This window comes from Phlebotomus papatasi, chromosome 2, assembly GCF_024763615.1.
Source record: "Phlebotomus papatasi isolate M1 chromosome 2, Ppap_2.1, whole genome shotgun sequence".
Taxonomy (NCBI): domain Eukaryota; kingdom Metazoa; phylum Arthropoda; class Insecta; order Diptera; family Psychodidae; genus Phlebotomus; species Phlebotomus papatasi.
The window spans coordinates 59,500,395-59,518,287 of NC_077223.1; the positions used below are offsets into that span (position 1 = coordinate 59,500,395).

Sequence of the window (17,893 nt, forward strand, 5' to 3'; positions counted from 1 at the left end):
AGCCATGTGAAAGAATAATTCCGGAAGAGCTGTTTCTTGTGAGTTCGAGTATTTTACAAGACTGGGATGCTTTTTGCGTTCAAAGAATTAGGATTATTTTTTTTTACACCGGTGAGGATAACCTACTAGTTCTCAAAGGGCTAACATCTAAAAGTGACTATTTTAACTTTTTGTGACTGCTTTTGTTCCATGGTTTAAACCCATTTAAATAGACAATTTTCTAGCTTATGGCTATTGACTTATCTTTCCTTATGGTTACCATTGAAAGAAGAATTCTCAGAAATGAAGTACCACTGCCACAAATTGCTTCTGACACTTCTACGGGAAATGAGTGTTAATCGCGCAGAAAAATGCTCAATGCTGTGAAAATGTTGGGAATGATGATTCTTTTTTTCTCTTAAGGTTACAAATGCACAGAAAATTAACTACCATCTCGGGAAAATTATTATCACAAGAAATGCAATTGTTGCGAAGATGTTGAGAAAAAGCAGAGAAGTGCTGTCATTAAGCTTATTTTAACTTGTGGGACTTATGATTCTTTTATTAGACATTCATTTTGTAAGCCAACGTGAGTAAATAGGTACTTATCGTGAAGACCCACTTTTCACCTATTTAAAAGCAAATGTGAGATAAATTGGATATTACTTTTGATTGAGAACTTCTCAAGACACATACAAAAATGTTTAGAAACAAAATTTATTTATATGTCCAAACCGGTTTTGCCTGAATTTTTGACAAAAAATATTGAAAAATTGCATTTTCCAGAGAATAGATAACTGCATCAAATTTCGACCAGCTTGCAATTTCGGCTACTTCTTTTGTTCCTCAAATTTTCATAAATTTTTAGTTTTTGCATATTCTGGAGATTATAGCAAAAATTAGGGCAAAACTTGTCAAAACGCATATTTAATTCTTTCACGAGCTCTGAGAAAACTTAAATGTTTTGTAATGAGCGTATTTTTATAGGAAATTTACTGCTCTACAACATTGCAGAAGACTATTTTCCTCTATCTCGAAAGAAATTTGATTTCCGAATCATTTTCTAAAAGTCGATTTTGTGGAGATTCTCAAAATTGCTGGGGCAAATTTTGTCAGTCTTCGAATAATTTGTGACGTTTTACTCTCGAAAACGTTAAAAATATCAAATAGACATATTTTTATAGGAAATTTATTCCTCTACAAATTTGTCGAAGATAATTTTTCTCTATCTTAACAAGAAATGTGCTTAAATTGAGCTAATTAGTATTGACATTATCAGTAAGCCAAATATTCCAAAAATAGGGCTCAAAATTTCATTATTTTTTATTTTACATAATCCCTCCTCGAATCCCTTGAAACTTTGCAAGTTTAAGAAGGTTCATGGAGGATATCTATAATAAAAATTTCAAGCCTCAAGTCTATTTTATTTTAGAAAATATTGAATATTGAATTTTTCGTTTTGACAAATTTTGCCCCAGTCTCCCCTACAATGCAAAAAAAATGTCGCTTCGACGAACGAGATAATGTGACAGACTTTGGAGGAATTCCAAAAGGATAAGGGGCAAGCAACTATTAGAATAAAGGTGACCAAAATATTACCCAAATCTTACTAAACTCCTGGCTACGGCCTTGCTCTGATCTCTTCTACCTTTGAAATATGAGCTCAATCCGAAATTTTTGATGGGTAGCCTTACAATAGCTGTGATTATGAATGAATCAGAGGGAAAATGTTGACTGAAGATGGAAGCTAAATGGACTTGATGGGCATTTATGAGAAAATGTGACGTTAATCACTCAATTAATGTATAACATTTTTTTTTATATCACTGGGTCTTTCTACCAACCACATGGAAAAGTTATATTTTCCACTTTCCATCGAATGACACTTTATTTTAGTTACGTACTCTCTTTCAACCGGAATGGAGATGCTGATGTGGGCAATTATGCCACTCACTGACCACATGGTGGCCATTGATGACCGGAGTCAGAAAAGCCCTCCTGGATATAAATTATCGCTAATTGTCTCAGCAGAATTGTGCAGAAAGTTGCGGGAGATTCTCATGCGCGCGCATCTTAAATCCAAAGAGTCAAAAACTGGGTCATTGCATGGAAAATTGCATCAAATTCACGGTCAATCTTGAGGGGAAGTTGACGATAGTGACCCAAATTCCCGCACAGCAATTTTCCATCCCATTTTCCACCGTCAATCACGACGCACTCGTGAGTTGTGGACACAACAATTGCCACATCCTATGGTGAAATGTACGCGGGAGTTTTGTTGACTGGGAATGGGAGTGAAGTCGTGATGATGCTGTCCATACAACCTGGCAAATTTATCGCAATTTCCCCCATTATTTGTGCGATTTTCAGCCCAGAGAAAACTATTCAGAAGACATTATAGCTAAATTCCTGTATTTAGTTCAACAACAAAATATTTTGCAAATTATCTGGAAATTGGGTCAAACCGTCTCCCAGTGATTTTGCAAATCATCTAATTTTCAGTTTTGATCTGCGATGGAAATTTCATCACGCGAGTGTGTTCCAGTGAGGAAATTAGACTTTAAAATTTATCGAAATATGATTGAGATCGAATTAACCTCGTAAAAAGATTAAAATACCTTTCAATGTGCGTAGCAAAGCAACATCCTCGAGGGAAAATGATTTGGTTGTATTTAAATTCACATCAGAGGCACTTAATTAAGTCAATTGAGACTTTTTTTAATTGAATTTACTTTAAGAGAATTTTTAGCTGTAAAAATTCAATAAAATGTAATTTTAATAGTTGTTTAATATAAGAATTATTTTATCAGATTTTTCTCCTATTTTTTCGAAAAAATTACATATTTTTACTTTTTTAAACTCCGTTCTTTGCACTTTTCATGATCTTTTTGTTAGATGAATAAATGAAACATTAATTTTACTAATAGCAAACTTTTGTCACATGTAATTTGCAATTATTTCGGCTCAATGTAAAATTACTTATGAGTAAAAATAAAGGGATAGCCGACGGTGGTGTAACTGAGCTAGGTTTTACAGCTAGGACTGGTACCAGTCCGTTCGCTGTGTAAAAAAAGAAAGAAGAAAATTAGCTCCTAACCAAAATTAAAAATTGATGCATAAGAAAGTAGAGGGATTAGTGACAATAATCATAAACAAAAGACCAACCAAGAACCACTGAGGCAGACACGATAAGTGTCGAAAGCTCTGGTGAAATTGTGTATTTGATTCATAGGGTTTGATCAACAAATTCCGACGCTCACCGGAAGGACAGATTGTCCTGTATGTGTAAAAAGTTTGAAAACTTTGAAAAAATGAAGTCAAATTCATAAAAGAAATATAAGAAAAATATGAAGAGTTCGAAGCCAGAGTATATGTGCGAAGAACGTCTTCTCTTAATATTTTCTTAGCTAGATTAAATAATTTCCTTTTCTCATATTTAAAGAAATAGGGTAAGTGTGCCAAATTTCGGCACAGTTGCATGCAAGCGTCAAAGTCTCAAGTTTGAATTGTAATATTTTAAATACAAATTGATTTTTTTATTCTTTCTTTTGTAAGAGTGTTGCTTGGAACCTTGTAGACAGTTTATCGTCTTTATTTACTCTAAAATCATTCTTAATACATTTTAAAATAAATAAGAATATAGACATAGTTTTGGTACCCTATTTCGGCCACCTTCATTCTCATAGTTCCTTGCCCTTCGGGAATTCTTCCAATGCCTTTTTCACGTTATCTCGTTTGTCGAAGCTACATTTTTTGTTATTCTTTTGCATTGTATAATCTCTAGGGTACGTAAAATCTAAAAGTTCATGGAAATTCAAGGAACAAAAAGGTGGCCGAAATTGCAAGCTGGCCGGAATTTGGCACACTTACCCTATATGTAGGGTGGTGTCACCACTTCTCGCCAGTGACCCACTTTTTGCCACCAATAGCTAAAACGAAGAAAAATCATAAAATACGAGTAATAAAAAGGATATCGGGAAGAAAAAGCAATGCTCAATATATTTTTTAATAATATTGTCCTAAATAATTAAGTTTGTGCCTTTTCAAGTAGGTGGCGAGAAGTGGTTATTTTTGAATTTTTAATAAAAACTTTTTTTTTAGTAATCCGCCGTTAAATTCAGGGACTATTAGTTTGATATATCTATAGACAACATATCTAAGTAACTTTGTGTCAAATTTAAGTTACTTTAAAATAAGGATTTAAAAAATTATAATTAAATTAATTTCAATTTTTCTTAAAAGTGGCGATAAGTGGTTACTACACCCTAGTGACGAAATATTCAGAAAAATGAAAGTGCAAGTAAAACAAAATTAATTTTAGCGATATTTTGAATTTATTTAAACATTCAATTTAACGCCCCTAATCCAGACATAATTTACAACCTGTGCTCAAACCGCGTTGACACAATCGAAGAATTTTAACCACAAAACTCAGAGTTAATCTTTTGTATTGAAAGCACGTGGAATTCCAACATTGAAAAATTTTCAACTTATGTGAAATATGGATAACATTAGCGATTAAAAACCAGTAGAAAAGAAGTCACTGAATGAGTTAAACCTCATTGTGACGAACAGACGGACAAAAATTGACCAAATAGTGTCATATTTCATTAGAACTGACATATAAAATTATGCAACGATGAATTTTAATGTCGACAAATCTGTGTGTGATTCGAGGCCCACCCACCTTTCATTGAGGAAGATAGGAGATCTTCAAAGGTCACCAATGGAAATGCTTCATTTAATTTGGAGTGGAATTTAGCAATGTTTCTCAACTGGGTTAATAGTTTTTCGTTTGGTTACAGCAAATACCAGCAAAGACAAAAAACAAATATCATTAGAAGTATCATGCGAAATTTCTCTAAAACCGAACACTTTCAATTTCGTCAACAAGATCTTTGAGATGTTGTGTGATACTCCAGATAAGATCATTCAGTAAATGAGATGATCTATATTTTATTCACTTCCTGATCTCTTCTTTAATATATTCATCGAGTCAATTAAGTTTTTTTTATGCTATGTAGAATGCCCAATTGAGTGCTAATTCTGTGGATTTCTCGTTCATTAACATAACAGAGATTTTTGCTAAGAGGATCACTAGCACAAAAAACAAACATTTTGAGCTCATGCAAAAGCTATCAAAGAGATGTTTCTGAATCGTACGCGATTTACGGTGTAGAAGAAACATTTTGATCGTATTGGTAATATTTCCCATGCCATCACGAGGAATTCCTCTTGATTATATTTTCGGTTTTAGGAAAGAAAAAAAAACAATAAAATATCGAAATTTGTGATGATATTCTAATATAAACCAGATTTCATTATGACACTATTGCGGAGTTTGACGAGTTGCCATTGGGTTACAGATTTCACAATTACATAATTGATGATCCAGAAGAGATCCACCAGTACGGCAAAGATGGCTAAATGACCGAGTGCACCCATAAGAGACAAGGCAAGAACCACATGAGAGTTGGAGACATTTATGATCTTGAATTGCAGTGGATTAGGTGAGGAAGAATTAGATAAAAAAAAGCTAATTGGTAGTTCATATGCGTGCAAAGTTGGTAAGATCACGATCTCAGTGAAAGCTTCTTCAAACGTTCTCTCTAAAACCCGAAGTAAAACACTCCATTAGATGGACAATAAAAATACTGTGTGAGTTAGTTGAAGATCGAGTTTTTCCAATCTTGTATGCCATCGTGTGATCTGTAAATGACTCGAAATCAATAAAAATTGCGAAATGCGTTTTATGGGACAATCCCTGATTCTCACACTTTGATCATCATCCATGTCACACAAAATTGATCCACTTTTACGATCAAGATCTCTACCGTGTCCTTCACAAATTTCCAGCACGATCGTGATCATTTCAATGGAGGGAGGAATATTTAATTACCAACAAAACCCATTATGGTACCGCCATAGCTACTAAAAATATCAACTTTTCCGGATACTTCTTATGTTTCTTTATTCTGCGCCCCTCCGATCACCCAAAAGATCATCATATTATCTGAAATATCATGTGACATTGATCTCGGCATTAAGTGCCATCAATTGCGTCACTCTTTTGGGGTACTATCATCGCGGGGGACAATCGAGTATCATGCAAAGGAAATTACCATAATTTATGTGCATAAACAACGCATTTTAAATACAGTTTAATGATCGACTAATGCATTAACACGATCACCTGAAACATTTTCCTTTCATAAGATGCCTTTTTTGATTGTTTGAGATTGAATTGCAAGTACGCCCAAACCTGATATTGAAAAATTATAAAATTATTAAGTAATCAAGGAATATTCCTAAATTTCTTTTAGAAAAAATTTGTAGGAAAGATATAACGTTAAGAAGCTTAAACTTATTGGGATACAAACTACTGGGAGTTATATCGGGATAATATTCGATTTGTACCAAAATTTACTTAAAGTTTATGTTAAAATTAGTTAATATATACAGTAGTATGGGATAAAACAATATAAAAAGTCTTGGACAGAATGTCATTAAATCAATATCTAAATATACAAAATTAAAATTAACATTAAATGTCATAAAAATAATACTAAATTTTCCTAAAATTAATAGAATATTGCTATGAAATCAGATGGAATAACATTAATACTGATTAGAATATTTTAAAAGTTTTTGAGAATCAATTTCAAAATCCCATAAAATCAATAAATTTGTCATATTTTATTAACGACATAAAATTGAATGAATTCAATACGAAGATTACTAAAATTTATTGATTATATATTAGGGGAAACTGAGGCACCACCGAACACGGGGTAGCACCAAACACTGCAATTTTTTAATCACATATTCGACTTCTGAGGACAAGACCTATAGGCATTTATAAGCATTATAGGGATGCTTGTTCACTGAAGAAATGGTTGAGATAGTCCAAGTAGTTTAGAAATAAAAATTAGTGTTTGGTACTACCCCGTGTTTGGTGGTGCCCCAGTTTCCCATAAAGCCTTTTTTCAATACTAAAAGAATGCTAAAAATATTATTAATAAATAATTTCTAGTGTTAACTAAAATTCGTGTGTAATAAATTTTAGTAATTCAAAGCTAAAGAATGCTTTTTACCTTATTAAAAAAGTCTACTATTGTTTTACCATATTTCTTTCTTATCTAGATCAATCGTGAGCATTGCTACCATTGATACATTAAAAAAACTTTAATGAATCATTTGTATACAGCATACTTTCTTTATTTTTTCCAATTATAACAAAAAAATATTAAATTCAAAATCTTAAATGCACAACGTTTCAATAATATTTTCTGAAATTTCTGAAATGAAAAAAAATAAATAAAAATTCAGCCGTTGGGACTTGATTTCCGAAAACCTCTGTAAATAAACAATCTTTCTACAGGCCGAGCATAGTGAAAGAAACTGCCAAAGGCTCTTATCTCTCATCCTGGTATCACACATTCTCATTAAAATTTTATTGCGATTCACATTAATTGTCGCTAATGTACGTTCAAGTGTGTAATTTGTGCCTATGAATCGAATTATTGTTTAGAGTTCGATCTGTTTATTGACACAGTGGTAGACTTGGCCCACATAAATTGATTTAAAATGACTTAGAGCATAAATTAATATGATTTCAATTTATAAAATTAATGCCAGCCTCATGCATTTTAATATTCAAGGGAATTTTAGCAGTTCAATTAACCTTTATTACGTGCAGAAAATAACAACAAATAGCAGTGAAATCCTGTAATAAAAACCATGTTGATTTATTTTTGTGTTTTAATGTTTTAGAAATTCTTAGTATAGCATAATTGAAGGCTATTACAAGTCCAACTTTGATGCAAATCATTTTCCTCCATCTCGAAGGGAAATGTGGTTTTCGAATATTTTTTAAAAGTTGATTTCAACAAACTTCTTGAGAATTCAGATGCAAATGATTACTGGCATGGAATAATTTGTGAGACAGTTTGTTGCTACTCATATTTTTCAACCAATTAATGAAGGGAAATATTCCAAAATTCTTTTGTTCTATTCTCCTTTTAGTCAAATGTATGATAAAAAAATATTTGTGGTAAAAATTTAAAGCCTTGATTTTCTTTTATCTTGATATTTTATTGTGAAATTATTGTTTATTAAGGGGTTATGTAGGTCACGTGGAGTAAGAAAACAGCACATTTTCTTTACATTTTACTGCTCGAACTCCACAGAGAGAACAATATATATAATTCCTTGATTTTTTCATCCCCCAAAATTTCACCACTATTCTGAAATGTCCGACCGTTTGTCTACCTGTATGTTACCACCTCTACTCTAAAGGCCAAACGGTTAGAGAGGGAAACTTCGAACTATAGGGAGACCGGTGGTCCTCTGCATCATAAAGATGCCTTTCATTTTCCCCTTAACCCTTTAACGACGAGACAGTTTTCACTGACCAAAAATCAGCAATAAAAATGAGACCGATAAACAAAATCAGTAAAACGTTATACATCCAATGTTAGAAAATCCAACAGAGTCTGATTCGGTGTATTCTTTACTTCTATGGACGATAGGGACAAAAATAGCCCAAAAATTTAAGTAATTTTTATGACAATATCAATGAATGATAATTTTCACTCTAACGAAAAATATTACGTTTTAGTATAGTTTCTTTTTACAAAACGGTTTTGCTTAAAAAAGTTGGAAGGAAAAAAATAATTAAAATGAGTTTCAATGTGAGAATTTAAAAATTCGTCATTTTTTACCTTAAAAATTTACAATATAGCAAATAGTTAGAAACTTGCAAAAATATCCTAGATTTTTTCAACCTTCTACGTTGCATTTACATAAGAAAAAAATAGCTTTAGGTAGTCGGGAAAAAATATTTTCTATATGGGACGCCGGTGTTCCAATCGTCCTTAAAGGGTTAAATTATTAAATTCTACCCCTACCGTTCCAAAACCATGTTTTTTTGGATTTGCTCGAAAACGTGTACGATTTTCTTAATTTCAGTATATGTTTTAGAGATTACTTAGGCGGACATTTTGTCTATCTACGAAAAAGGACAGATAATCCTAACCGGCTTATGTAGGTGAGATTCTTAACGTGAGCTAACTCGGAGTGCATGCAAATTCGATTTAGAGCTGAAGTTGGGAGACGCCATTCAGTTATCTTGAATAAAATTCGTGAAATTATACAAATTTTGTATTTAAACCAAAATATCAAGGATTTGGATGAACTGACAGAAAAGTGATATATGGGTGAAATGTAGACCAGAATGTTCTCTATAATTTTGCCGTAGAACATGATCTCATCGATTACTCAGAAGCCAAGATAATCGAGGTTTTTTGTTTCTTAACTCGTTTTTTCATCCAGAGTGCCCCAAGTAGTCATTTGTTGAACTTCAACTATATCAAAGAATTGTTGTATTTTGCGGGACTTTCCATTTAAACCCCTATTTTAAGTGTCTTGGTGGAGTAGAGGCAGTCAAATTGGCATCTGAGTGGTTTTAAAGCGTTATTATGGGAAAAATCTATTTTTTCACACTTAAACGGCAAAATCGGAGTGATAGCGTAGTCTGAGTGGAAAATGATGTATGGACGAAATGTAGAGACAAATGTCCTCTACAATTATGTCGAAGAAATCATCAAAACCGGTTCAGCGACAGTCGAGATAATTGAGGTTATGTGATATTGAAATTGGTTTTTCGACTGTGGCGCCCCTGGTGTTGGTCCCACGAAGTTCAAGTGTTCTAGAAAGTTGTAGCATTTGGTGAGACCTTTCGTTTAAGCTCTCATTCATCAAAATCGGTCACATAGAACCGGAGATATGATTTTTTGAATTTCGTGAACTTTGACCCCTCATATCTCCGGTTCTATTGAAACCACAGCGCACATACGCACCATTTTGGAAACGTCCTAGACTGGACTACAACATACTAAAATTTCATTAACTTGCACAATGCCGTTTTTGAGAAAAGTGACTTTGAATTTCGATGAATTTTGACGCTATCACAGCGCCACCTGTGGTGACTTTTTGAACTTCCATCTGAAAGTGCTCATCGATACGAAACCAAAAAGGTAAAATTTAGGGCGCTATGTTAGTTAGAACCGGAGATAGAGGCCGGTCAATGTTCGAACTTTGACCCCTTATAGCTCGGGTCAGGGGTTTTAGATCGACTTAAGGTTTTTTTTGTTTGATAGGTATAATCAACGGCTACAACATACTAAATTTTCAGCCCGATTGCATAAGGAATTTTTGAGTTATTTAACTTTTAAGATTTAAAAATTTTCTTTTTAAAAAAAGCGCCCCTAGCGGTGGTTTTATGAACTTGCGATGTTAGAAGGGGAAGTGGCATTTCACGAGAGCTTTCCAAAAAGCCCTCACTTTTTAAATTCTGATAATTAGAACCGGAGTTATGGCCATTTTAAGAAATTTTTTTTGGACCCTTATAGCTCGGGTCAGGGGGGTCGGGGGACCTTAAGTTTGGTATTGATGGAAAGCTCTAAGGCCCAGCTATAACATACTAAAATTTGAGCCCGGTCGATGCCATAGGGGCGGAGCTATTGAGAAAACAAAAAAAGGGGGTCTTCAAAATGGCGGAAGGAGGGGTGGGGGGTGGGGGGTCAATGCACCAAGTTGCAATTTTCACCCGATATATAACCTTTGCCGAAAACCGCAAGTCGATATCTTTTTTAGTTTAGGAGCTATTAAGCTCCAAAGAGCGGCCGGCCGGCCGGCCGGCCGGCCGGGAACGTAAAATAGCCACATATATATTCGTGATCAGGAAGTGGCGAAACACATTTTGGCCAAGTTTTAGGTCGATCGGACGACATGAAATTTTGTTAGGATTATAGTAGGTGAGATTGTTAAGAATCTCACCTAATACCGTTGACTCATTCCTAATAAAGGTTTTTCAAGGTTAAAGGTCAAACGGATCTCCAGAGAACGTGTTTCTCAACCGAATAGTATCATATTTGGGCTCGTAGGACAAGTCTTAGAATTTCTGATAAAAGTGAGCCGATGCTAATCGGTATTGAACCGGTAATGAACCGATCTAAAACCGATAACTAATTTTTATCCGAAAATCAATTGTATTACTCTTAAGCTATTTTGGGTGATCTTTTGAGTGATTCAATCGGTTGTGAACCGGTAAACGGTAAATTATACGAAAGTACTTTTGAGGTACAGTGTCTAAATCACGAGTTCGAGCATTCCGCGAAGCCTAGGGCGTTTTGCCACCCCTTTACATCGAAAACTGCTCCAAATTAATTAAGATCTTGATATAGGGAAATTTGGAGTAGTTTTAGAGGTCTTGCACTGAGAGAAATCCGAAAGAGTTAAAGTAACATTCCGGAAATGTTTATTTTACCCTGCAGTATTGATCCGAAATCTGTGTAAATATTATGCCTTTTAGGTGTATTAGGGATTAAAGTTACCCCTTTTCATGTTAATTTTACCCTTAAAAAGGTGTAAAATTAACATTAAAAATGTTGATATATTTTTACACCTAAAAAATGTTAAAGTTATGAGGAAAAAAAAGTTAATCGCACCCCTATTTTTTTCTCAGTGTGGGCAAGCACGGTTTCCAGAAAATAAAATTTTGGAATAAGAAATTAATAATATGGGAAATAAGTGGTAGATTTTCAAAGAGCCTGTGCCGAAGAGAAACCAGATGGACTTATTTAGAATGATTACATTTCTTAAGACAATTGCAAAATAAGTCTTAAATCAGCTGTCTTCAAATTTAAACAGTTCTCTACATATCTGTATAAGTAAAATAAATTTTAAATGGAATTGATCTTCTTTGGACAGGAAAACATACCTTGCGCATTCTGACTTCATAAAAAAGTTCCTTTCTAAGAAGTTAATTGATTTGATATTTCGAGACGTGTACAAATTTCTAGATAATAAATTATAATATCTAACTATTTCAAATAACTATTCAACTATTCAAAATATGCCACTATTGGTTACTTCATTTCCTAGAACTCATCGTGAAAATTAACCTTCTATAAACTAGTATGTATTTTTGTAATTATTTTTAAATAAACAATATTTTGAGTTGCATAGTGCAAATTTGTTGATAAAGTTACTTTATCAACAAATGGCATAACCTGAATTGTAGTATGGAAAGAATTATCAGAAAACTGATTTACAAAAAATTCAATTTTTTATGCATTTTATGAGTAAGTTTTTTAAAATTTTTTTTTTGCAAATCTTTGACACCCAATACGACTTTCTATGATATGTGGATATTAAAAAAAGGAAGTCCAGCAAAAATGGATGATATTTAACTTCAATGAAGTAAATCATAAAATTGTTTTCACCACAAAGAAGAGTCAATGGATCTGATTGTCCTAGTAACTAAAGCAGTTTTGAAAGACTTTGAGGTTATGTATGACCTAACCTCAAAGGAAATATCAATATTTAATGTAGCATGTTATTTTCTAAATAAATCTAAAAACTGCAAACTCTTTTTGACCGTCTCGTTTTGACTAAAACACTCAAAAAGCATTTTTAAATGGCAAGAATTATGTTGTTAAAACTAGAACTTTATTTCAATTAAATTTAAAGATATTAGAGATCAGTTTTTTCTTATCTTGTGTGAAAAAAATGTCTCAAAGTTTACAGGTTTGACTCAACATAGCCTGAAACTTTTCAGTTTGGACTTTTTTTCTAAATAAGATTATGAGGCCAAATAAATTATGCCAATTTCATAGGTTATGTTGCATATCATTTTAAGGTTATGTCCTTACAAAAATCTTCACTGATCTTCAAAAATCTGTTAACATGGCTATCAATCATTCTTCCAAAAATGCAATTGCGAACAGGTGGGTGGAAAGAATGAACGCCCAATGAAAAAATCCAACTCGTGCCAGTGCGGGCATTGAAATCAATTTTGTAGATCAAGCGATCGCATAAGATGACAATGTAGCTACTTTGCATGCTGTGGCCTTTGGGAAAATATCCAAAAAAAAAAAAATCAAAAAAAGCGACACAATCAAATCAGATTCACTTTCAACACTGGTTGTGTGTGTGAAATATTTTTTTTTGCTCGGCCTGAGCCATAGTAAAAATTGTAGTATTTTGGAATGGCGTGAAATAATTAATGAGGCTGGTTCGATCATCTCCCGTGCGACTCTGACATCTTCAGCCGGAGAAGACACATGGAGCATATATAAGCATGTCCAAGGTATTGCGAGGATCAGTCAAACATTTCGTCTCAGTTCAGATTCATCTGAAGTGGTTGGAAAGCAAATTAATTTTATTAGCAAAAATGTTCAAGTTGGTGAGTGTGGATCACGGATTTCATGGAGGATCGCATTATTTTTTTTTTATCCACGTGGATTAATTATTAATTGAAATGGAAATTTGTGTGTTTGCAGTTTGTGTTCTGTGTGCTGATTGTGGCAGCCGTTGCTGATCATCTCGATCGCGATGCGCGTGTTCTCGATCAACGCAGCGAAGTTAATCCTGACGGATCCTACCAGTACAGCTACCAGACCTCCAACGGCATTGCCGTCCAGGAGAATGGTGTTGGAGGACAACTGTCCCAGGGTGTGGCTCAGTGGTATGCTCAGGACGGAACTCCCGTCACCCTGCAATGGCGCGGTTAGTGATCTTGCATCATCTTTGAGTGATCTTCAAAACCTAAACCGATTTTTTTTAAAATTTTGTTCCATGTAGCTGACGAGAACGGATACCAACCCTCTGGTGATCACCTCCCAACACCCCCACCAGTGCCTGCCCATGTTCTCCGTGCTCTGGAATGGATCCGTACTCACCCTCCCAGGGATGAACCCGTCAGGAGGTTCTTCTAAATTCTCTAACCCTCCTATTTATTCCATCAAAAATCCCCAATTCCTGGATTCAACTGTGAAAATTTATCCCCAACTCCCTAAATTCTCCTTTCTCATCCCCACTATCCTGAACAATACGTATTAGAGATTGAGATATGTTATCTCATAAGAAAAGAAAACAAGTGCACGAAAAAAGGAAAGTTAAACAAAGAGATGTGTTTGAAAAAAAAAACCAAATCAATTTCTAAATACAAATAAAGACACTGTTTTAACCGTAAAAATCCATTTGCCTTCTCAATTGACGCAACCGAAAACATTTCTGGGGCGCATATTTGGTCATCACCAGCTCCAAAGACAAACACCGTCTTTATCGTGATCGCTCTCTCCGTTCCAAGGATTTTTGGATGGCTGGGATGGCTCATGGAATGTGATTCTTTTTATTTATTTTTTTTGTGGAGCACAACACTTCAATTGATGCCAATTTATTAAAACAGGTGAATCAGTGGCTTTCCTTGTGATCATTCCCATCTTCAATTTCGTTATATCATCATCGCCAAGTGATCTTTCGCAAGGTTTTTTTTCTTGGACATCTCGCCTCCATAGTGATCTCGTGCACCCGAAAATTGAATAATTATTATCGCGTGCAGACGGCTGTGAAGCCTTCAACAAGAGCATTTCTTCACGCATCGCTATAAATTTACTGATTTATGGCAATGTAACACGTGGTGATCTGCTAAAGAGGCGATCGGTGGTCATTGCCGAAATGACCAATAAAAAATCATAATAAAGATTATTTGGGCAAAAGTATTGTATGGGAATGTGAGGCAGTTAAGGAAGCGGCAGTATAATTTCTTCAAATTATTTCATATCCTTTCAATACTATTTTTTTATAACTGAGGCTGTGCTTGAATTCCAGATCCACTAAAAAGTTCTAATAGGGTAGCGGCATTACTTATGGCCTTCTCGCAATTTTTGTCAAAAATGATTTCGACAAATCCCAAAATGAAGGATATTTGATGTGTTATGATAGCACAGAACTTTTTTTTGATTTTTGGAATCATTTTCTGACAAAAATTCCAACGAGGGCATAAATTAAATTGTCCCAAAAACCTAATATAATGGTGCTGGCACACCTTTTCAATTGAGTGAAAATCAATCGATTGAAATTTTACCTCTTACTCTTTTAAACTGAATTAACATATGTTTGTCTCTTTCTGTCAAATGAAAATTGAAATTTCAATTTCATTTTCAATTTCAATTTCAGTTTTCGTTTGATAGAAAGAGAGAACTATATCTAATTTCAAGTTTGAAAGAGCAAGAGGTAAAATTTCAATCGCTTGAATTTCACTCAATTGAAAAGGTGTGCCATCGCCTTAATAATCTAATTTTGACGGTTCAATGTCAAGATTGAATTATGATTTCGGGATAATTTTTTGTAAGGTTATAAACGTTACCCAAAGCTTCTAGCAAGGCTTCTATAGTTAAAATTTTATCTAGTGTTTCCGTAGGGCCAATTAGATTTAAGAATATGTCAGACTTTTCTAGACACAGTTTCTTTCAGGAAATTTACCGCTTTAGCTTTGCAAAAGATCTTTTTTTCTTTATCTAATTAGAATTGAAACATGCCTTTCGATCTATTTTCTAAAAATTGATTTTGAAGAAAATAATGGTAAATGTTTGATCCGCTTTATTACAAATCGAGGGGTGAATAAGAAAATCTCGCATAGAACTAATCGTATGAAAAAAAACTGCTCTTTTTCTCTTTCAGTTCGAGCAGTAAAATCAATCAATCAGCATAATTTTGATTTTTTTTTTAGATTTATGATTTGAATTATTTTTTTTTAAGATCAGCAGATCTGCACGGTCCTTGCAAATATCGACAGATCGTAAAGATCCATAAATTGGTCGATCAGTATGATATTTCCGACAAAATGGTGTGTCACTGGGGAATCTTTGCAGTGTCGCGTTTATGACGTCATACACGTTATAAACGTCATTAACGTAACAAATAAAAATAATGAAAAAGTCATTTTTTCTGTTCACTTAGATAAGAGAAATATGTCGTTCATAATTAGTTTGTGATAAAACATGGTATATTGTGATAAATAAGCATACAAAATTTCAAGAGATACTGGGTGAACCTTTCAAGGAATCAAATATGATCCATCCTTCTGAAAAGGATATAATTATTTTTACCAGAATTTTTTATTTGTTGCAGAATCTCGGTTAATGATATTTTATTTTTTATAAGAAATATATTCCTCTACAACTTCATCGTAGATCGTTTTCCCTATCTTAACGAGTGCTTATTAAATTACTTTAAAAATCTGTTTTTGATCTGTTCAGTAATCTAGTTCACTGAGTTGGAATAGGCAGACAAGAGGAAGCCAAGTCCACTTGAGTGTACGAAGAAGGGTTCTCGTACGCAAAACTAGTTTTTACCAAGTTGATCATTTTTTTATAAAAGAAATTTTGGAGGGAAAACTCGAAAAACTTCAAAACGGATAACGAATTCGGCTCGCGGTCGAAATCTTGAAAGCAAAAATCTCGAATTCTCAAGTGTCATAGCTATTCACGATTATACGCGCTTACTGTCTGTTTCAGGATTTTGATCAATTCGAGATTTTGGCACTTTTGAAACAAATTCATATTTATTGAATCAGCATTTATGCTGGAATTCACTAATGCAAAAATTTTGAAAAATAAGATGATCAAATTTGTTAAGTTCATGTAGGGTAAAAATTCATTTTTTCTAATTCGGAATATTTTGATTACGATTTTTATTTTTTCACTGTTTCAAATGAGAAAAAAGAAGAACACGAAGATGTGCAAGTCCCTAAAGACTGAGCCTCTAAAAACATTCAATTTAAATTTAGTAATAGCAGAGTGTGGTGCTGTTTCACGCATCTATTTCTTTCGAAAATAGGGGAGACTGGGGCAAAATTTGTCAAAACGAAAATTTCAATATTCACTATTTTCTAAAATAAAAGAGACTGAAGCTTGAAATTTTTATTATAGATAGTCTTCATGAACCTTCTTAAACTTACAAAGTTTTCAGGGATTCGAGGAAGGATTATGTAAAATAAAAAATATTGAAATTTTGAGCCCTATTTTTGGAATATTTCACTTACAGAAAATATCAATACTGATTAACTCAATTTAAGCACATTTCTCGTTAAGAGAGAGAAAAATTATCTTCGACAAAGTTGTAGAGGAATAAATTTCCTATAAAAATATGTCTATAACGTTTGCGAGAGTAAAACGTCACAAATTATCCGAAGACTGACAAAATTAGCTCCAGCAATTTTGAGAATCTCCACAAAATCGAGTTTTAGAAAATGATTCGAGATAGAGGAAAGTACCTAGTCTTCTGCACTGTTGTAGAACAGTAAATTTCCTATAAGAATATGCTCATTATAAAACTTTTAAGTTTTCTCAGATCTCGTGAAAGAATTAAATATGCATTTTGACAAGTTTTGCCCCAGTCTCCCCTACACATTTTTGGGACAAATCATTCTAGGAATTGTGCTATATATTTTTAGATAGCCAATATCCCAAAGAAATTAACAGGGTCTGATTTATTTGATATATGGCTCATATTCGTTTAGTAAATGAGCGTTGAAAAAAATTTTGTCCGCGTGAAACTACCCCAACTTCTCCTAAAGGATTAAATAAAGCAATTATATTCAAAGGACCTCTAATCGATGATCCTAAGACGGCAATGTATGACAGATAGGGATAACTATATTTATAGCCAAATGTTACACACTAAATAAAATTCTCGAGGATCATCCTAAGTCTAATTGACCCCGTTTACTCAAGAGTACTTCTTCCTGGTATCCTTTTTTTTCTTTTGCTCATCTAAAACTATGAGGAAATATCAAAATTGAGAATTAAAAATGGTTCCGAATTATCCCATCGTACCCTAAAGAAAAAGATTTTGAAAGCACGTGAAGAGTAGGTTCAGAATAAGACAAAAACTTTGAATTAAAAAAAAAACTTGGAATATTCTTTTATTCAAAATTTGTTAAGAAAAGAATTGAAATATCTTAAGTATCGTTCTTCTTAAAAGGAAATTTTAGAATTAATACAAAAAAAACAAAATTTATTTCTTGGGTATCTTGAAGACTTATAAATTATAAACAAAAAATTAT

At 33.5% G+C, this 17,893-nt stretch overlaps 1 protein-coding gene across 1 annotated transcript; it reads left to right on the forward strand.

The window, feature by feature from the left end:
• The first annotated feature begins 13,049 nt into the window (after positions 1 to 13,049).
• On the forward strand, positions 13,050 to 14,020 carry LOC129801936 (pupal cuticle protein Edg-78E-like). The gene is made up of 3 exons (XM_055847425.1): positions 13,050 to 13,228; positions 13,326 to 13,551; positions 13,627 to 14,020. The coding sequence occupies exons 1-3, from the start codon at positions 13,124 to 13,126 to the stop codon at positions 13,758 to 13,760; spliced, it is 465 nt and encodes a 154-aa protein (XP_055703400.1). The 5' UTR covers positions 13,050 to 13,123; the 3' UTR covers positions 13,761 to 14,020.
• Positions 14,021 to 17,893: the final 3,873 nt, after the last annotated feature.

Bases quoted from the DNA above. Each gene is read 5' to 3' on its own strand.
- LOC129801936 (XM_055847425.1), top strand. From the start codon at position 13,124: ATGTCCAAGGTATTGCGAGGATCAGTCAAACATTTCGTCTCAGTTCAG. The intron at 13,229-13,325 runs GTGAGTGTGGAT...GTGTGTTTGCAG, and splicing joins TAGCAAAAATGTTCAAGTTG to TTTGTGTTCTGTGTGCTGAT. The intron at 13,552-13,626 runs GTTAGTGATCTT...TGTTCCATGTAG, and splicing joins CGTCACCCTGCAATGGCGCG to CTGACGAGAACGGATACCAA.